The 21,635-nt window shown below is 41.3% G+C and overlaps 1 protein-coding gene across 3 annotated transcripts in view; it reads left to right on the forward strand.

Moving 5' to 3' along the window:
• TBL1XR1 (TBL1X/Y related 1) overlaps nucleotides 1–21,391 on the forward strand; it is a 237,376-nt gene extending 215,985 nt beyond the window's left edge. For all 3 annotated transcript variants that reach the window (XM_083363593.1, XM_083363594.1, XM_083363592.1), the window contains 7 exons: nucleotides 153–213; nucleotides 1,863–1,984; nucleotides 3,414–3,488; nucleotides 4,841–4,968; nucleotides 6,561–6,726; nucleotides 11,581–11,682; nucleotides 13,771–21,391. In XM_083363593.1, coding sequence (XP_083219719.1) covers nucleotides 153–213; nucleotides 1,863–1,984; nucleotides 3,414–3,488; nucleotides 4,841–4,968; nucleotides 6,561–6,726; nucleotides 11,581–11,682; nucleotides 13,771–13,797 — 681 coding nt within the window. In that variant the 3' untranslated portion in view covers nucleotides 13,798–21,391. The remainder of the gene's footprint in view (nucleotides 1–152; nucleotides 214–1,862; nucleotides 1,985–3,413; nucleotides 3,489–4,840; nucleotides 4,969–6,560; nucleotides 6,727–11,580; nucleotides 11,683–13,770) is intronic.
• The last annotated feature ends 244 nt before the right edge of the window (nucleotides 21,392–21,635 follow it).

The following is a 21,635-nucleotide window of genomic DNA, read 5'->3' on the forward strand; positions in this document are numbered from 1 at the left end:
CCAAAAAAGTTGCCGGAACTCCGTTCTTGAGCGTTCTATGAGAAAAAAAGCCCTGTAAATAACATTGTTTTAGTTGATTTGGTCGATTTAAAAAATATTCAAAATTGTAAAGCCATTTTATGGTTTTTTGTTCTATTTTTTTTTTAATTCAGACCACAATTATTTGGGATGCACATACTGGAGAAGCCAAACAGCAGTTTCCTTTCCATTCTGGTATGTATTTTCTCTTCCTATAAAAAAAGGAACAGCTTATAAGCCAATGTTTTGTGACTTAGTTAATAATAGTTTTTGACTTTTTTTGTAGTACATGTGTGTGTGTTTATAATTGGCACATATTTCCAACAGCACTCTACAAGTTGGTATTCCAGTTAGTTCAGCTGTGAGAAAATTAGAGGCTCTTTTAAAAATAAAGCATCTGTCTTCTATTGACAGAGAAAGGAAACTGGTGTAATCTACTTTCTCTTGAATCATTTTTTTCTAATTAGCATTGCTACCAATAACGCTTTATAACAGACTGTTTCTCAATTCTTGATGGGCTTTTTTATTTAAAGTAATAATTTATAATCTTCACATTTCATTATATAGGTAGTCCTTGTTTAACATCCATTTGTCCAGCAATCATATAAAGTTATGGTAGTGCTGAATAAAGAGACCTACAACCTGTCTTAAAAATTCTGACCTTTGCAGTGCCCCCCAGCCCTAGTCAAATGAATAAAATTTGGGGGCCTGGCAACCAGCTCAGACTTGGCTATCGAGCGGTTTTCACATGCACTACACACTCCTTCACACTCCTTCCGTGCTTGCTCTCTCATGCATCATGTCCCACTTCTCATCTTGGTTTGCATACATTGCAACTTCCTCTCCCCACTCTTGTGATTGTGCCACTCAGCAACACCCATGGCTGTCCTGGGCTGGGTCTTTCCCCCCTCCCTTGTGGCACTTTCATATTCCTTACTTGGGACTCCCAGTGTTTCCCACTTAACAACCTGTGCGTCTTGGAGCTACGACAGCAACTGATCCTGCCTGGATTGTTCCCTCTCAGCAGCGGTCCTGTCCCGTTATGCTTTACAGCCACGTCACTTACCGACAACAATCCTAGTCCCAATTGCCACTACAGTTTGAGGACTACTTGCATTCTTTCAGTGCTAAATAGTACATTTGGCATACCAATTTTCCTATACTTTATTCCACGCTAATTGATTCATATTGATGAATCTTCAGTGATGGAATGAAAAACCTTTCCGCTTTACAGCTAATTATTCCATAATGCAAATATTTCACTAAGTCAGTTCCAAAATGTCTGGAGACCTTCACAAATAAATGTTGTCGCTGATACTTGTACATGGGAAAGATGGGAACAGTATGGTATTGGTATAGCCCAGGGGTAGGCAACCTTGGCTCTTTTATGACTCGTGGACTTCAACTCCCAGAATTCCTGAGCCAGCTGGCTCAGGAATTCTGGGAGTTGAAGTCCACGAGTCATAAAAGAGCCAAGGTTGCCTACCCCTGGCATAGCCTGTGGTTATACCACAGTCCAGCTTCCCCTGTTCTTAGGTTATGATTTTGTAAGAAGATTGTAGTGTAGGAATTTCCCGTGTACTCTTGAGTTGGAGCAAAAGCAGGATATAAAACTTGACAAATTCGATAATACAGATTCTGATTAGTTGTCATATTCACGGCTCTTCTTCAAGTATAAACCAGTCTCTCTTTGAGCCTTTCCAAAATGAACTTTGCCTTGTACTTTGAAGTCCAAATTTTATTCACTCTAAACTGGCCAGGCATCTCATTGGTTTCCTTTGCTGATGATTGCAAAGAAGATTAATTTTCTTCTGAGTTTTTTCTTTCTGTTTTTTGTCTAATAGCACCAGCGTTAGATGTTGACTGGCAGAGCAACAACACGTTTGCCTCCTGTAGTACAGATATGTGCATTCATGTCTGCAAATTAGGTCAAGATAAACCCATCAAAACCTTCCAGGGCCACACAGTAAGTAATTTTCCTTTAGCTGTTATCCGTGTAGTGTTAGCTGCATGTGTGAAGCAAAGTAAAGAGACTCTGTTCAGACACGTTTATCCCAACCCACCATGCATCTTCTAGATGTGTTGAGATACAATTCCCACAATTCCCTATTTGGAAGACCTCAATGGTAACAAAGGTTGAAGCCCAGGTTGGTGTTTTTTCTTCCCCGTATGTAAATTGTCTTAGGTAGAATTTGTCAAAAGTCACACAGTTCCCAATTTTTTTAAAAAAAAAAACGCGTCAGTTTTCTATAGACATCAAACATGTTCTGAGAATGAATTCAGCTAGTCTTCGGGGAAAGCAAAAGTTTATATATACACCGTTCAATTCCTGCGATTTGTACATCCTTTATGACGTTTCTGCTGTTGCTGTGAAAGTTGTGTAGTGCTATGGTGATATTATTTAGAGGACGTTCTTGATCGGGGGAGAAACTAAACTAGAACAAAGTGAAGACCCCCAGTACTAAGCACCCCTCTGTCAAGCGTTGGGGAAATCAAGAGATTCAGGCAGTTCGAATGAGTATAAATTTATTGCAAGCTTAAGCTCTTAAGCAAAAATCTGACTAACTGACGGTTAAGGAAAATGGGCGGAAGATAAGAGAGGCATTCAAAGTGGGCTGGACCTGGATCTCTTGCAGGCGCGCAGGGACTTGTGACTGATGACGCACCTGACCCCTCCCTTGGGCTCAGCCTGGTCATCTCCTACACCTTCCGGCTATTTTTTTTTAAATTTATTATGAAATGAATTTGCTGCCCATCTTGCATCAAACAACTCTGGGCGGCTTACAGCATAAAAACATTAAAATCATTGGATAACAAAGCAGATAAAATAACATCATTAACACAAAATGTCAAAGGAGGGACTAGGATACCGGGAGTGGGTGGGGAGGGGTAGATGGGATTAGCTTTTAATTAACCGACCCTTTCCATGTGAAGCTCCTCCATTGGGTTCCAGGTCATCTGGCAAAACCAGGTGTTAAAGGTGATCTTGAAAAGTCAGAAGGGTGGCAGCCAATCTCACCTCACCTCAGGGGATAAGATATTCCAAAAAGCAGGAGCCACAGCAGAGAAGTGTCTCCTGGACTCTAAATTACTTTTTAATAAATGTGTTTTATGATACTGGCCCCTTAAAGATTTAACCTATTGTAAAGCGCCAACATGCAGATTCAGTCAATTCTCCCATGTATGTCCTCTGTCCTGGGATTACTTCTAGGCAGACATTTTTCATTATATTTTCTATATTGTCCCTGTTTTAGACTGCTCTGGAGACATAAAAATCCCCTTCCTGTTTTTTCTTTTCTTTTCCTGAGCTGGGAAACCATTCTTTCCCCCTAATTTGCTGTTTCTTTTCTAAAGAAAAGCGAGATGCCAATCTCTCTCTTGCTGCTTATTTTCAGAATGAAGTAAATGCAATCAAGTGGGATCCCACTGGTAATCTCCTGGCTTCTTGTTCCGATGACATGACTCTAAAGGTAAAAGCACATTGCTGCACTGGGTGATTCCTCTTGAGGAATCCATTGGGAAAACAGTTTTCTCCCATCTACCCTTGTCATTTCAATGTTTATTTCTATATTTGCATGATTGCATGGTGGGAGTCCTAGGTTCCTATATCCGGCTGAGCCCTACAGCTGCTATGGGACTCCTGTTCCTAAACTTGCAAAAATTAATAGCATGCAAAAGGAGGAAGAAGAAGAAGGAGGAGGAGGAGGAAGAAGGAGGAGGAGGAGGAGGAGGAGGAGGAGGAGGAGGAGGGGCACACTGAGAGAAGATATTCAGCTTCTACCCTAGGCCTCAGAAAGTAGAGCAGTGATGGTAAACCTTTTGTCAAAAAATTCAGAAAAGGCCTAACTTGATTCAGCTGTTGTATCTCTCTCTCTCTCTCTCTCTCTCTCTCTCTCACACACACACACACACACACACACACACACACATTGAAAAAAAAATAAAACTTCTCTTGTCTCCACCCACCCCCAATCTAGGTCACTCTGAATAGCAGCAGTTTCGGACCTAGCGCCACCACTGCCTCTCAAAAGGTTATCTCCCCCCGACACACACACACACACACACACTTCAAGGCCTGCGAGTGCAGCTCACTCCTCTTCCATGGCTTCCTAAGATTGCATGAAAGCACATTCCCATTTTCAAACAAGTTTTGGACGTTGTGGAGGCCACGCCTCTGTCCGATGACTTCCAGGAGCCATGCAAGAGCGTAGCCCATTCTTATAACGGCCTCTGCAGCTTTTGAAAATTGCATGAGAAAGGGGGGTGGGTGGAGGGGAGGTGCTTTCGAGAATAGTTGTTAGATGTTGGTGACAGCTGATGCGTCACCCAAAACATCGAGGCATGTCACCTTTGACATGCACGTCGTAGGTTTTCCATCACTGAAGTAGAGTCTCCTACCAATAGGGAAGTCAGATCAGCTTGCTTGGAGTGAGGGATGAAAGCTGATGCCTTTTTATCACTCTGTATCTTTTCCTACAGAAATTGCACGTGCTCTTAAAAATAGTCACAAAAAAGGCGTCAGTTCTATTTTTCTAACATAAAGCAGCCTTAAGCTGATATTTCAGTAAATGGGAATCCAAATAAAAGCCCATGTTTTAAAAATAAAACTTCCATTGATTGTTTTTGAGTATTGCTATCTCATATCTGAGGTATAAAATGGGTTTCTTGTCTCTTTAAAAATAAAGAAATTAAAATACTCCTTTTTTCCTTTTACTGTTTTGTTTGTATGTTTAAAAAAAACATTAAAAAAGATTTACGAGAACATCTTCACCTAGAATTAAATAAAGCCGATTGTGGCTTTCTTTATTCACTTTTCTATTAGATCTGGAGTATGAAGCAAGATAGCTGCGTTCATGATCTGCAGGCCCACAACAAAGAAATTTATACTATCAAATGGAGTCCTACAGGGCCAGGAACAAACAACCCAAACGCCAATCTTATGTTAGCAAGGTAAGCTTTCCCTATGGAGGAGGGGAAAAAAATGAAACCAATAATTTGGCTTAGTTCTGTTGAGATTAAATATAGAGACCACACGCCATTCTGCCTCTTAAATGTAGAAATGGTTCCTCAACTCTGCTTGGGAATTTTTCTACGAAAATTTGGAAAGTACTCAGAAATATTATCCTTCTTGCTGTGAGGTTTTATTTCTCCTTTTTCTTTTTTCTACTCCTTTAGAGTTTTAACGTGTAATCCCGTTAACTCAGGTTACATCTAAAGAACCTTGTGGTTTTGCTACCACCACCAATCCCTTTCCTGATTTGAAATTCTTTTAATATTTTTTTTATATTTCCGTTGCTTTTTAACATATAAGGTAGCATGAATATATGTGGAATTTCAGGGGGGAAGATAGCTGCCCCTTTTTAAACCTAAACAAGGAATCAAATTCACATTTATTAAATGCATTGAAATCAACGGTAAGTAGGTTCTCCCAATTTTATAAATCAGATTACAGATGTAATCAACTTATGACTATAATTGACCCCAGAACTATGATGCCATTGTGCTCATAAACATCATGGGACTGGACCCATTTTTTTAATACATTGTTTGTAGCAGGCGTTAAGTGAAAGCCGTGGTCATTAAGCAAATAAATTCTCCCCAATGGGTGTCTTTTTGCTGGAAACAGGCAAATTGCAGATTGCGACTACAGGATGCTGCATAAAGCTGTAAACATCAGTTGAAAAGTGCCCAAAATGTGATCACATGACTGCGGGGGAGGGGTTACATATGTAACTTCAAAAACAGGCCATTAATAGTTTGGGGGACATCCATCGTAACTCTGAATATTCGTTAAATGACTGGTTGTAAATGGAGATCCACCTGTAAATTGGTTAAAATATTCTTTTAAGGCACACCTGAAAAGGAATCATAGTAACTTACATTTTACATAGATTGCCAGCCCCTACTTATCCTGCTAGTAAGCATATGCTAATGAACCCACCACACTGACAGAGGTTGGTTTTCCTAGAGGTAGGAATTCCTAAATTGCCTAAATTCCCATCTCTCTCCAAAATATAAACTTAGGCAGGGAGGAGATGCCCTGTAGTAGCATGCTTTGAATGATGGTCCTAATGCCCAGTCATCATGTAGCTAACCATAGCAATCTTATATATTACATGGCACCAGGATTCAGCATCATGTACTTGAGTTACAACACAAAGTCCTTCTTCTGACACACTTCATTGCTGACTGCTTCAACAGCCAAGTTCACCTTTACTTTGCTTGCTGAATGTCACTTAAGTTGTGGCTGCTTGATATAAAATGAACTGATGTAATTGCTTTTCTTATTCAAAGTAGGCAGAATTTCCATCCCTCTCATGGACAGTATTCCACATTTTTCCATGACTCAGAAGTTCTAAGAAATGGAGAGTAACAGCCAGTTTTGCAAAGTGATCACCGAGAGAGAGAGAGAGAGAGAGAGATGATGTTCCATTTGGATGTCAAAGAGTTTTTTCACAATTGTAGTGGGACGTACATTTTATGAATAAATATATATATTAGTTAAAACTAATAATTAATTGTTCTCCTCTTGCATTTGGTAGTGCATCCTTTGATTCTACAGTAAGGTTATGGGATGTAGACCGAGGAATTTGCATCCACACCTTGACGAAACATCAAGAACCTGTGTACAGTGTAGCTTTCAGTCCTGATGGTAGATATCTGGCCAGTGGTTCTTTCGACAAATGTGTACACATCTGGAACACACAGGTATGTCTCCTGGAGCATTAGTAATTTTATCGGTCTATTTTTTCTTACTTATTAAACATTTCTCATGGCCTTAATCAGACAATTATATTAAAAGGATTCTTTCAGTGGGAAAGACAGAAGAATGACATTGATATTCCTTACCACTGAAGATCATTTTACAGATAAGGCAGTGAAGACAGTCCCTGTCTTTTTCTTCCATTTTTAAACATTTAAAGTTGACTGCTGTGATTTTTGTCTCTTCCCGATCTCCCAGCAAAAAGCCAAATCCATCTGGAAATAACTTAAGAAATGTTTTGCACTTTCTCCGCCATCTATTCAATTCTAACATAGTGAAAGTTTCCAGAGCTGGCTTGGGGATGTTGTCCTTGCTGTATTTATCAGAGTCTCTTAAAAGAAGCTGTACCTTTTTCCTGGGTATCCAGGAAACTAACATGAGTGAACCCAGAAAAGACTTAAGGAGCTGTTGACAAATATAAGAAGCACTTTTCCTGCTTTGGGACAAAATTTGAGAACACCTAACAGATTTATCCAGCACTGTATTTTACTGATGCCTGCTGCAGAAAGAACAGCTAGGCCAGACATGTCAAACTTGCGACATCACATGGTGTCGTGCAATGTATCAGAACAGTTTTGCCATTGCCAGCAATGGGGTGGGTGCAGTTTCCAGATGACGCGTCCAGCCTGTGGGCCAGCAGTTTGACACCCCTGAGCTAGGCCATTAATTATTTCCATATTGCTTTGAGTACATTGTTAGGTTTTGTTGTTGTTAGCTGCGAAGTCTTGTCCAAACCATTGCGACCCCATGGACAATGTTCCTCCACGCCTTCCTGTCCTCTACCATCTTCTGGAGTCCATTTAAGCTCACGCCTACTGCTTCAGTGACTCCATCCAGCCACCTCATTCTCTGTCGTCCCCTTCGTCTCTTGCCCTCAACCTTTCCCAGCATTAGGCTCTTCTCCAGTGAGTCCTTTCTTCTCATTAGTTGGCCAAAGTATTTGAGTTTTAGCTTCAGGATCTGGCCTTCTAAGGAGCAGTCAGGGTTGATCTCCTCTAGGACTGACCGGTTTGATCGCCTTGCAGTCCAAGGGACTCGCAGGAGTCTTCTCCAGCACCATAGTTCAAAGGCCTCAATTCTTTTGCGCTCAGCCTTTCTTATGGTCCAACTTTCACAGCCATACATTGCAACTGGGAAGACCATAGCCTTGACTATATGCACTTTTGTTGACAGGGTGATGTCTCTGCTTTTTAGTGTGCTGTCTAGATTTGCCATGGCTTTCCTCCCCAGGAGCAAGCGTCTTTTAATTTCTTGGCTACAGTGCCCATCTGCAGTGATTTTGGAGCCCAGGAAAATAAAATCTGTCACTACCTCCATTTCTTCGCCATCTATTTGCCAGGAATTCAGAGGGCCAGATGCCATGATCTTGGTTTTCTTAATGTTAAGTTTCAATCCAACTTTTACACTCTCGTTCTTCACCCACAACAAGAGGCTCTTTAGTTCTTCTTCACTTTCTGCCATTAGAGTGGTATCATCTTCATATCTTAGGTTGTTGATATTTCTCCCAGCAATCTTAATTCCAACTTTTGATTCATCTAGCCCTGCCTTTCTCATGATGCACTCTTCATATACGTTAAATAGGCAGGGCAACAGTATACAGCCTTGCCAGACTCCTTTCCCAATTTTGAACCAGTCAGTGGTTCCATGTCCAGTTCTCACTGTTGCTTCTTGACCCGCATATAGGTTTCTGAAGAGACAAATAAGATGGTCTGGTACTCCCATCTCATTAAGACCTTGCCACAGTTCGTTGTGATCCACACAATCAAAGGCTTTAGCATACTCAATGAAGCAGAAGTAGATGTTGTTCTGGAACTCCCTAGCTTTGTCCATATGTTGGCAATTTGATCTCTAGTTCCTCTGCCTCTTTGAAATCCTGCCTGTACTTCTGGTAGTTCTCGATCCACATACTGCTGGAGTCTAGCTTGTAGGATTTTAAGCAAAACTTGTACTAGCATGTGAAATGAGTGCAATGGTGCGATAGTTTGAACATTCTTTGGCACTGCCTTTCTTTGGAATTGGAATGTAAACTGATCTTTTCCAATCCTGTGGCCACTGTTGAGTTTTCCAAATTTGCTGGCAAATTGAGTGTAGCACTTTTACTGCATCGTCTTTTAAGATTTTGAATAGCTCAGCTGGAATACTGTCACCTCCACTAGCTTTGTTGTTGCTCAGATTTCCTAAGGTCCATTTCACTTTGCATTCTAGGATGTCTGGCTCGAGGTCAGTGACCACCCCATCGTGGTTATCAGGGATGCTAAGCTCGTTCTTGTATAGTTCTTCTGTGTAATTTTGCCACTTCTTCCTAATCTCTTCTGCCTCTGTTAGGTCCCTGCCATTTTGGTCCTTTATCATGCCCATTTTTGCATGAAACGTTCCCTTCATCTCTCCAATTTTCTTGAAAAGATCTCTGGTCCTCCCTATTCTATTGTTTTCTTCTATTTCTTTGCACTGTTCATTTAAGAAGGCATTCTTATCTCTTGTAGCTATTTTCTGGAATTCTGCATTCAATTGGGTGTATCTTTCTTTTTCTCCCTTGCCTTTCGCTTCCCTCCTTTCCTGCAGCTATTTGCAAAGCTTTCTCAGACAGCCATTTTGCTTTCTTGCATTTCTTTTTCTTTGGGATGGTTTTAGTTGCTACCTCTTGTACAATGTTGCAAACCTCCGTCCATAGTTCTTCAGGCACTCTGTCTATCAGATCTAATTCCTTAAATCTATTTGTCACCTCTACTGTATATTCAACAGGGATATGATTTAATTCATACCTGCGTGGCCTAGTGCTTTTCCCTACTTTCTTAAGTTTAAGGCTAAACTTTACAACGAGAAGCTCATGGTCTGAGCCACAGTCAGCTCCTGGTCTTGTTTTTACTGACTGTATAGAGCTTCTCCATCTTTGGCTGCAGAGCATATAGTCAATCTGATTTCTGTGTTGACTGTCTGGTGATGTCCATGTGTAAAGCCATCTCTTGGGTTGTTGGAAAAGTGTTTACTATGACCATCGTATTGTCTTGACAAAATTCTATCAGCTTGTGCCCTGCTTCATTTTGTACTCCAAGGCCAAACTTGCCTGTTATTCCAGTTATCTTTTGGCTTCCTACTTTAGCATTCCAATCCCCCATGATGATAAGCACATCATTTTTTGGTGTTAGTTGTATAAGGTGCTGTAGGGCTTCATAGAACCGGTCAATTTCATCCTCTGGTTGGGGCATAGACTTGGACTACTGTGATATTGAATGGTTTCCCTTGGATTCGAACTGAGATCATTCTGTCATTTTGAGGATTGTGTCCCAGTATTGCTTTTCCTACTCTTTTATTGACTATGAACGCTATTCCATTTCTTCTGAGGGATTCTTGCCTGCAGTAGTATACCTGATGGTCATCTGAATTAAATTCACCCATTCCTGTCCATTTTAGTTCGCTGATACCTAATATGTCGATGTTCAGTCTTTGACCACGTCCAGCTTCCCTTGATTCATGGATCTTACATTCCAGGTTCCTATGGAGAAAAAATCTTTACAGCATCGGACTTTCCTTTCACCACCAGATAAATCCACAGCTGAGCGTCCTTTCGGCTTTGGCCCAGTCACTTCATTCTTTCTGGCACTACTAGTACTAGTCCTTTTGCTCTTCCCCAGGAGCATATTGGATGCCTTCCGACCTGAGGGGCTCATCTCCCAGCGTCATATCTTTTTTCCTTTTGGTACTGTCCATAGGGTTTTCATGGCAAAGATACTGGAGTGGGTTGCCGTTTCCTTCTCCAGTGGATCACGTTTTGTCAGAACTCTCTGCTATGACCTTCCCGTCTTCGGTGGCCCTGCATGGCATAGCTCATAGGTTCATTGAATTACACAAGCCCCTTCGCCACGACAAGGCAATAATTCATGAAGGGGTTGAGTTACATAGAAACATAGAAAACTGACAACAGAAAAAGACCTAGTGGTCCATCAAATCTGCCCTTTGAGGCTTTTAAAAAAATTTACTTCATTTTTTTAAAAAAAATTTTGTTGGATGATGGGCATGTGTTTATCCTATGCCATGTTTCAAACCAATGATTGAACAATTACTTCCACTGGAAGTTGGTTCCAAGCATCTGCTACTCTTTCTGTGAAGTAATAATTTCTAACATTACTTTTGAACTTCCCTCTTGAGGTTATGCCCCCTTGTTCTTGATTTTTGCTTAATATTGAAAATACTGCCTTCTAGAACCTTATTTACACCCTTAATATATTTAGAGGTTTCAGTCATCTGCCCACTTTCTCTTCTGTCCCCCAGGCTGTACATACTCAGTTCCTCCAGTCTCTCCTGATACGTATGTTCATTCGTGCCAGGAAATGCATACGTGCCAGGAGAGATAATCAGTTGATGCTTATTACACTTTGTGAGGGACGCGGTGGCTCAGTGGGTTAGGACGCTGAGCTTGTCGATCAGGAGGTCGGCAGTTTGGCAGGTCGAATCCCGAGTGCCGCGTAACAGAGTGAAGGCCTGTTACTCGTCCCAGCTTCTGCCAACCTAGCAGTTCGAAAGCACGTAAAAATGCAAGTAGAAAAATAGGGACCACTACTGTGGGAAGGTAACAGCGTTCCGTGCGCCTTTGGCATCCAGTCATGCCGGCCACATGACCACGGAGACATCCTCGGACAAGTGCTGGCTCTTCGGCTTTGAAACGGAGATGAGCACCAGCCCCTAGAGTTGGAAACGACTAGCACGCATGTGCGGGGGAACCTTTACCTTTTACCTTACACTTTTATTACTTTAATGTCATTGTATTATATCCCAACCTCTTGGTTATATTGTTTTTTTAGACGGGTGCTCTGGTGCATAGTTACCGGGGGACAGGAGGCATTTTTGAGGTTTGCTGGAATGCAGCAGGAGACAAAGTTGGAGCGAGTGCTTCAGATGGTTCAGTAAGTAAAGCAAAATTGAGATCTTAGCCCTTGATTCCTTTTGATATATTCCAATATCCAAATGTGTTGGGTATGCTTAGATCCTGCTTTATTTCTGTACAAAATGCTTGGAGTTGTATGCTTGGAGTTGTAGATATTTTTTTTCCTCCACAATTTATTTACTACTTTAAAATAAAAATAAAACGGTAAGCAATCAAGACAATAATCGTAAGCAAGATGAAGCCAAGAATTTTGAAGAGGTGATAAATGTTGAAGGAACTTCTCATGAAATCCCTCAGTCAAGAAAAATCCCCTATCATACCTTTAGGATGTTTCCTAAAAAGAACTAACTCAGGTAGTCCTTGACTTATAACGGTACGTTTAGTGATCATTCAAAGTTACGGCGGCACTAGAAAAAAGTGACTTACAAGCATTTTTCAGGCTTGCGACTTTTGTAGCAGCCCTGTGAATGAAATTCAGATGCTTGCCAACTAGTTCATACTTATGACCATTGCTGTGTCCCAAGGTTACGTGATCACCTTTTGAACAAGCAAAATCAATGGGGAAGCCTGATTCACTTAAACCAGGGCTTTTCAACCGGTGGTATGCGAGCACCGGGCTGGTGGTACACAGCGTCGCGTCGCCTCCCCCCCCCCCGCGTTGCACCCATGCACCAGCCTTGCTGCGCCGACCCGCTAGGAGCTCTTCTGTGGACTGGAGCCTGTCAGGGGAGGTTGGGGCCAGCCGTACGCACTGATCAGCTGGCAACTCCATACGGCCAGCCCCAACCTCCGTCGATGGGCTCCAGTCCACAGAGAGCTCCCGGCAGGTCAATGGCTTCCCAGCGGCAGCCCTGGCCAGTGAGGAGGCTGGGAGGGAGATGGCAGTCCGGTGCTGGGGCTGCCAGGGCTCAAGTGCAAGGATCAGCGCCGCTTTGCAGCTGATCAGCGCTTTTTCATGGCTGCCAAGGCTCAGCAAGGATCAGCGCCACTTTGCATCTGATCGGCGCTTTTTCGGGGCTGACAGGGCTCAGCAAGGATCAGCGCCACTTTGCATCTGATCGGCGCTTTTTCGGGGCTGACAGGGCTCAGCAAGGATCAGCGCCACTTTGCATCTGATCGGCGCTTTTTCGGGGCTGACAGGGCTCAGCAAGGATCAGCGCCACTTTGCATCTGATCGGCGCTTTTTCGGGGCTGACAGGGCTCAGCAAGGATCAGTGCCACTTTGCAGCTGATCGGCGCTTTTTCGGGGCTGACAGGGCTCAGCGGAAGCGCCAGGCTCCGCGCCAGGCTCCAGCTGGAGCTGCTGAGCCCCGAATAAGCACCAATCACCTGGAAAGCAGCACTGATCCTGGCACGTCTGCTGAGCCCTGAAGAAGCACTTATCACCTGAAAGCAGCATTGATCCCTGCTCACACACACACCTCCCCCCCGTCTCTTTCTCAAAGTTTGGTTTCCCTCCTGCCCATTCACAATAGTAACCTATGGATTTCCCTCCCACACACACATACACACAGGCACCCTGCAACGTGAGGAAGGGAGGGACAAAGGAAGTAAGGAGGAAAGGAAAGAAGGAAGGGAGGAAGGGACAATGGGAGAGAGGGAGGAAGGAGGGCACCCACCCCAGTCCCACCCCCCCTCCACCAGAGACCCATGGATTCCGCCCACACAGGCACCCGGCAACCTGAGTGATGAGCTGCTCCCCCCCACCATTGACTTCGCTTGTCAAAAAGTAAATATGGCAGTACGCATATTTCACTGGTGATATTACAGAGGTATTACAGACCTGCCACTGAAAAGGCACACTTTCCTAACCAACACATGCGGGGCAAGACACTAGAATATAAAATGAGAGCAAAACCCAACTTCCTAGCAGCACTGATGATGTTCCCTAATTTGGGTAATGAAATGTCTGCAAGGAAACAACCAAGCTGATAGAGCACCAAGGACTCCTCATATTGTAGTGAGTATAATAAGTGCACAATTTCTGTATCCTAGGATGCCCAGTCTTTTGGAGTTGTTGTTGGTGTCCAAATCTAATGCCTAAATAAATTTCTGAAACCCCTTTTCCCTCTCCCCCCCCTTTCCCCCCCTCTTCCTACCTCTGCAGGTTTGCGTACTAGATCTACGGAAATAGCGCTACTAGTTGGAAGCCATGGACCGACTATGAATGTGTACATAGCCAAAATGACTGTCCCCACGACCCACGTACTGCTATTGTCCCAACTGAACCATGGCCAGTCCACTACAGCCAAACATGAAATAATTAAATACATGTACTGTACATTTTTTTTAATAAAAGCAAAAGATTATACCCTGAAGAAGATGACAGAGTGATGTCACAGCTTGTGAAGCCTGTTCACCAAGTGCTGGAATTTGCTGCAGCCCACCCACCCACCACCCACCCCCCACCCCAAACAAAATTGGATGTGGGAAGAAATTTAAAAAATAAAATAAAAAATAAAACAGGACACGAGAGAAAGAGAACTGAATTATGCAAGCAGCCCTTTGAGAGGATCAGATTGAGGAAAGCCATGTATGGCTTATTTCCCCCCCCCCCTCCTTGTTTTCTTTCTCCTCTTTTCTTTGTTTTTACCCTTTTTTGAAACTTTGGAAGTTGTTTTTTTTTTTCTTCTTCTTTCTGATCCCTCCCCACCACCCGAATAGGTAATGAACAGTTTTCATGTATAGGGAGAACCAACTTGCTTAGCCCTGCAACAGTGATTGGGTTCTTTGCTTCTTCTCCTCATGCTCTTAACGTTTTACTGATGCTTGAAGCCAGGATGTGAAATTCTTTCTAGGGCGGTGGTAGATCTTTTTCACTAAGAATTGGAGGGAGGGGAATCTTTTCAGCAGTTCTTTGAAGTCCTCGTTAATATTTAACTTTATAGCCATCTGGCAAGTGTTACATAGAGATCTGCTTCCAGTTTAGTTAAGGAGGGAGAAAACAAAGCCCATCCTTGACAGAATGAGGGTCAGCATTCCTTTATCTTGTATCGTCAGATCCAATAGTTTACAAGCTACTCGGACGTTGCACTTAAGTCTTCTTACTGGCGATGACTGCTCCAGAAAGCAGCAGTCTTCAACTTGACACGTTTCTGCCGGGCCCTAAGAGTGTACAAAATGCAAGAGGACACATAAACTGAAACTTGAAATAGGATAGCCACAGTAGGCAATCCTGACATTGGCTTGGACAACTCAATGGTATGGGTGGTGAGCCTTTGTGTATTCAGATCTTGGGGGAGGAGGTGATAGACCCTGATGGGAGGTAGGCTCAGGTAATCCCAACACCTGCGGTCTGTACATTCCAAGTTTTAAGCCAGACCGGGGGAAAAAATGGAGCCTCTTTTTCGTCAAAACCGCGATCGTAGTACGTTCGAGCCGCTCTGTGAAAATTGAACTAGTAGAGAAAAGATAAAGGACTTGTCTCATTCTCAGTTTGGGCAAATTTTTTCCGCTCTAACTCTCTACAAACTTTCTCCAGCTTTACTCAGTATCACCAAGTACCCAGTTGGAAGTATTTCAGCCTTTGGGGACGCTACTTTTTTTTTTCTTTCTTCCCCTTTGTACAAAAAACGTATTTGAAGCCTCTTTGCTAAGATTTTTCTGAAGCAGGGGCAAGTTGTTTACTACGTTCAAGATACTGATTCCCTGAAAATTTCCCCCTCACCCCTCCACAAAAGATATTTGGAACTCAGCAATATTTGCAGCAGAGGGATTAAGTTCCACTGGGCTGGTGAAGTTCCCAGTGAACGGCTCCTCATATTTTGTAAGTCAAAGGAAAAAGGGGAACATCCCCTGCAAAACTCTTTGCTTCATGCTTCTTCAACTATTGAGCTTCCATACTAGAAAACAGCCTTGCATTGATTTTTTCCCCGTCGTTCCCCCATTATTATTATTTTTTCTTTTCGGTTTGCTTATCTCCTTTCTCTTCGCCACACCACTCTTCAAATTTAGATTTTAAGTGTAAGCTGCTAAATGTTTTTCAGGAGAAAATATGATCGCCACTTTTTGAGTGTCCGGTTTCTTACATCAAGTCTTGCTTTTCCTTTTTACACACTAACTCCGCTCATATTTGATCACAAGCAACTATTTTTGGGAACGTACAGTAGAACAGCTGACCTGTTCCAGTCTCGGTTTGATGCTTCATGTCTTATGCAGCTTCCAACTTCTTAAAAAAAAAAAAAAAAGGTGTACAGGCTTTTTTAAGGTTTCACCTGATTTTTACCTAAAGGAATGCTTTTGTATTCATTTGCTTTGCTAAGGCCTCCATTTCGGAACTCCTTTTCAGTCACAGCAACACAGTGCAGAAATACTAAACTTCTTATCTTTTCCATTTTTGCTACTTCTCCCAGTAGGCAGCGCAACATATAAACACAAAGCTTGGACCTCTCTTTTGAAGATATAAACCCATTCCCTTTATTTGTAAATTATCCACCATCTTGAATTCTCCTTTCCCTCTTTCTGATGAGGGTTGTTTTGTTTTTTGTTTTTACAATGTATGTGTTTCCAGACATCATTACAACGTTTGTCTCCTTTCTTTTTTTAAATATCGGGCAAGGAATTGCACACCAAAGCTTCATTGACCTCAGATCCAGCTTAAGATCTAAATTCCAAGAGAGGAACCGCTGCTTCTTCAGTAACTCCATTTTCTTTATAAGACTTATCTCAATCTTCCCTATTCTATTGTGGCTTTTGCTAAATCAGAGCACTGCATCCTATCCCCCTCTTTATGAAGTACATTCTTCCAGCATTGACTTCTGCCACCTCTGTGTACACGCCCAGAAAGCAGATCTTGAAGCAAGTAGAGTTTTGCTCGGTAAGGCAACCACAACAATTTGTAAATGATTTATAATACACCATCATGGTTACTCTTAATTGGGGATTATAAAGTTATACACAGATTGTGAGAGAAGAAAAGAAAGATTTACACCCATAAGGAACGAAACCTCTGTATGTATTTATAGGGTTTGGGAATAGGCTTAAGAGGTTAAATCATTTCCCCTGTAAATTACAGTACGTAAGAAACTTAACCGGTTGAGTATCTGGCACTTGAAAAACCTTGCTTTTTACCGCTGGAGGTCCAGGACTGTGGCTGACCTCTGTCATTATTAAAATAATTTTTTAAAAGTTTAAATATGTAAAAAAAAAAAATCTGTGCAATAATTTTAAACTGTGCTCCCAGGAATAGACACAAATGTGTTTTTTGGGGATTTTTATTTTGAGTATATTTAAACAGCATTTTCTTTTCCTTTAGCAACACAAATGTCAATTGCACTGAACTTAAATCTTTTAAAAAAAAAGTCAGAGGTGATTCTTGATAGTACTTTTGTATTTTGATATGGACAGTCTGTTCGTTTTTCATACAAGCTCTTGAACTGATGTTTCAGCTTACTTCAAAAAAAAAGTGTATAAAAACGAGATGGTGTTTGAAGTCTTTTGACACAGCTGCAAGATTCCACAGCAACGTTTCATATTTCTGGTTTTGCAACTGTTTAGCTCTTGTTTTTTGGTTGGTTGGTTTTGATTCTAGCCATTTAAGTATGATATAGCATGTAGACTTTATTGAAGCTTCATTATCACAGCTGTGTTATCAACCAAATCCTGGGCTGATTCCCCTCCTCCTTCTTACATAATTTTGCTTTTAACACAATTCAAGGAAGATTTTTTTAAATATTTTTTTTTTATTTTGGTGGGCTAGATTTCAGTCTTGCTCTTGAGTTCCACAAGCCACATTCCAAATTCCCAAGTCCCAAACCAGGCAAAAATAACTTCATTCCCATGGACTGCAGACCTTCCCAGGCTTTCTATGTTTCATGCCATTATAAATCATAAATGTTAAAAAAGAGTATTTTATAGGAAATAGGATAGTAGCCCTTGGCTTTATTTTGGAGATTATTTTTTTTTCTTTCATCAGATCTGTTTATTCTGTACATCTTTCTTCTCTTCCCTCCAGACTGCAGCTGCTTCCTTCTCCTGTATCATCCCATAACATGGGTCACTTGGGGAGGAGAGGAGTTAGCAAGCAGCCCAGCTTTTAAAAAAAGAGCTGTTGTGGTAGGGAAAAGGGCCAGATGTATTGTGGTTGTTTGTGTGGTAGACATTGAACTGAAAGCTTGGAACTCTCCAACTGTTGACTGCTGTCTTTTCCTCAATGTGCCACAGTGCTGCTCCAATTGTGAACTGACTTCCTTCTTTTCAGTAAGACAAAACTTTCAGAATGTGGTATGAAAGGGGAGGGGGAAGGGGGGAGGGGAAGCACAATAAAAAGAGTAATTCAAACACTCAAGGCAGAATAAACAGAATGGAAAAATCCCCAAAGCTGCCATTCCTCATTGCAGGATATAACTCTGTAAGGTCTCTCCACCTTATATTTTATTTTCGACACTAGCAGGAATGTGGCGAGCGCTGTTGAGAAATGCCACAGTGTTCATTGGCTATTCTTTTAATTTGTCATTCACTTTCCCACCGTCGTTTTTAACTTGTGTGCCCACATAGGTTCTAAAAGCAGAATAACTAGAGCAATGCAGCTTTAGGGATATCACTTTCCCATGATTTGATTCCACCCTGATACTAGTTAAAATCTAGATCTGGCTTCCCCAGTCTGATACGCTTAAGATCATTGATCTACAGCTGCCTGAATTCCCAATCACCATGACTAGAAATTGAATTTTGCCAAGACTAAGGAAGCTGATTTATGCATGGGCATGCCGCAGAGAAAAAAAATCTGAAGCACAGATTGAAATGGGCTTCATGGCTGTTAACAGCCTTCATAAAATGAACGTTGATTCTTGAAATAACAAAGCCAAAAAATATTTTGAAGGTAATATTTACCAATTATTACAATGGATGAAGTTTGTCGGATTGTTTTAAAGTAGCTTGTCATTTAACATTTGGATAACCTATTTTGGATAAGTTAATTGTGGGGAAAAATTGGGAACATCTGTTAACTGCTTAGATGTTTTGGACAGCAAGGGTGATGCATGAAAAATGGGTGAAAATCCCTTTCCATTGTGGTCAAATAAGATAGTGACCATTAGGGTGTGGTTATGACAAAATGTCTATCTCCTTATCTTAGGCTATTGGGTTAAAACTAGGGCATCATTCCCAATCTAGTTCCTAGGTTACTAAGTTGTGGGAATAAGTTCATACAATTTGCAGCCATCTGGATAGTTATAGTGAAAAGTGGGCAGTTGTAATTCTAATATATTTTGGGGCCACCAGCTGAAAGGCAGCTAATTTAGGGTTCTTAATGTTACCTTTGAAAGCCTTTTTTGATTGGTTAAGTATTTTAAATGTACAATGAGGCCAGTAGCTCTGAGCCTCTTTCTGGAATCTTAGTACCAAATCAGTCTGTGGGAAGCATACAGATTTGAGAAGCAGGGTGAAAATAAATTGGATAAAACAAATTGGAAAAGTGTTGATTTTTATGGTAAGCTAAATAATTTGGAAAACGATCACAAGTTTATACCAATTTGAATTTTATTTACTGATATATTTTTTGCAGTGTTAGCATATTGAAAACAAAAAAAATGCAACCGCCTTATATTTCCTGGGTTCAGGAGTAAAAATATGTAAAGCCCAGAAAACCTTCTGCATTTTTATGCTGTGTCAATTGGTTTTCAGAAAGCATCAAAACTGCAGCATTGCAAAATGATCATTGTTCAGGTATGGTTTTTAAAGAAAAAAAAAGATAAGTTTAAAGCTACAAACTTTCCATGAAATATGTAATTGCAAAGGAGGGAAAAGTGCATTTGGATATTTAGACACCCGTCTCCAATTTTAGCTGCAGGAGGAGCTCTCAAGTTAAAAAAAAATTGTTTGCATAAGAAGCAGTGAGCAAAAAGTAACATTGGTTTAGCATGGGCTTCTGGAATTTCCAGTATTTGTGAATGGATTTGAAAAGTGGAAAAAATTTTTAGTAAAAGAAAAGGATTCTGAATTTTCCCAAAAGGAGGCAGCATTGTGGCACATGAGCAGTAACAGAAGTTTACGTCTAAAAGGATTGATGTGCAGATACGCTGAACGACATCGTAAGAGTCCACATTGTGTTGATTTTATTCTGTGTTGCGTTTTGACTTTTACCACCTCCGTGTCAGCTGCTGAACTGCTTCTCTTGCTTCTCTGAAATAGCCTTCTTTCAAGTATTTGTTCTGTTGGCTTTCTGTATGTCAAGATTTACGTCCAGACGTTGGGACAGAGGGAGCAGGAAGACGGCTAAAGAGAGCTCTAGGTTTGGACAAAGGTTTTTGAGATGAACTGCTTTGAACCTACTCTTCGGAGAAAAACCTACAGCTTTTCTGGTACTTCCCCAGATACAGCAGATGCCTAATTGTCAAACTCATAAATAATTACAGCCACAGATGTCAATGCTGTAAGATTGTCCAGCATACATTACAACAAAGCCTATTAGGTTTCCATATGTTGAGGTCTATCAAACAAAAGCATGGTTTTTATCATCACCTGGGCTGTTGCTTTCTGGGTTGTGTGGTGTGTTTTTTTCCTTCTTCCCATTTGTGGACAAATTCAGGAAAACCTTCTGTTTAGTTACTGCTTCTCTGGTGTGCTTTGCAATCTTGTTTCTCAAAAGGGTGCGGTGAACAGGGCAGTGATCTAGAACACACAATTGATCTCAATTCTCCCCCCCCCTTCTTCCTGCCAATGGTTTCTCCTTCTCTCCTGACTTTGACGTAGTTGTAAAAAAAAAGGCTGAATCTGGAGTTATGAATCTTTGGGGTCTACTTTGTGATCCTATCTCTATAGCTACTGGATAAAAAATGTCTATGCCATTTCTTCAGATATATATCCAGCTAAATTACAAACGTATACCAGTGTAAAACCAGCCCACATGAGAGTTTTTTTCTTTGCTTTTTTACTTGTTCAGAAAGACTTTATTGTTCAGTTTTCATGATTTATTGTCTAAAGAAGACTGATATAGATGTTCTATACTGTCCTGGACCCATGTTAATTACACCTTTTATGATGTACTTTGGTTCCACATCACAATGATTTTCTCTCCCTCCCACCCCTAAAATTCTCTTTCTTAAACCTTTTCCAGGCACATTTTTCTGTTGCAGGTTTCCCTTTGCATTGTATTGCTCTGACAAGTGTAATTTGAATCAGATCCGAAAGAGGTCCAGAATAAAATATATTTTGATACGATGCTAGTTGCATGGTCCTTTTTTTCTTCTTTTTAAGTTTTTTTTTTAAAGTACAGGGGAATTCAGGAATTCATTCCTATGGGAAGGGTATGTAACCCAGAATGAACCACACGGAGGTTGCCCATTGCTTCCCAAGACATGGACAGATGGATGTGACACAAGTACACAGTATAGGGGAATCTGTAAGGAATGGTTTTCAAAAGGCAAGATGGCAGCTGCATCAGTGTGTTGAAAAGTATGCCCATTTTTTAATGTTCGTTGAATACAGAACACACAAAAAGACCATGTCTACTATTTGTGTGTGTGTGTGTGTGTGTGTGTGTGTTTTAATCATCCTCTGGATTACCCTGGTAGAGCAGAAGCTGATGAAGAAAACACCCTTACAGTCATCCTGATGATAACCATCCATAAACAAAAATATATACACATGCATACACCGTGATTGCCCCCTGCAGATTTGGGCTTTCATTATTCGGAAGAAAATGCAGATCTTTGTTATTGTCCTTGTTGGTAAAAGCTGAAACAAATTCCTGAATTCCTCCCTAAATATTGTCTTTACCTTGTTTGTAGTGTTCCATATATAGGTGATTGATGGTATTGGTACTGGTAGTGGTCCAGATATAGTTGGTAACTGCAAAGGATTTTTGTTTTAATTGTAACCATATCCCTTAAGCCCATAGATTTAACCAGACTGACAACTTCAAGCAACTGGAATTGCTGTTAGTGCAATTGGAATGGAACTGAGAATTTTCTGTCCGGATGCCCTTCCTGATGCCTATGCGGAGTTCTCAGCAGATATTTTCTCTTTGCACCC

This window comes from Vipera ursinii (assembly GCF_947247035.1).
Source record: "Vipera ursinii genome assembly, chromosome: 5".
Classification (NCBI taxonomy): domain Eukaryota; kingdom Metazoa; phylum Chordata; class Lepidosauria; order Squamata; family Viperidae; genus Vipera; species Vipera ursinii.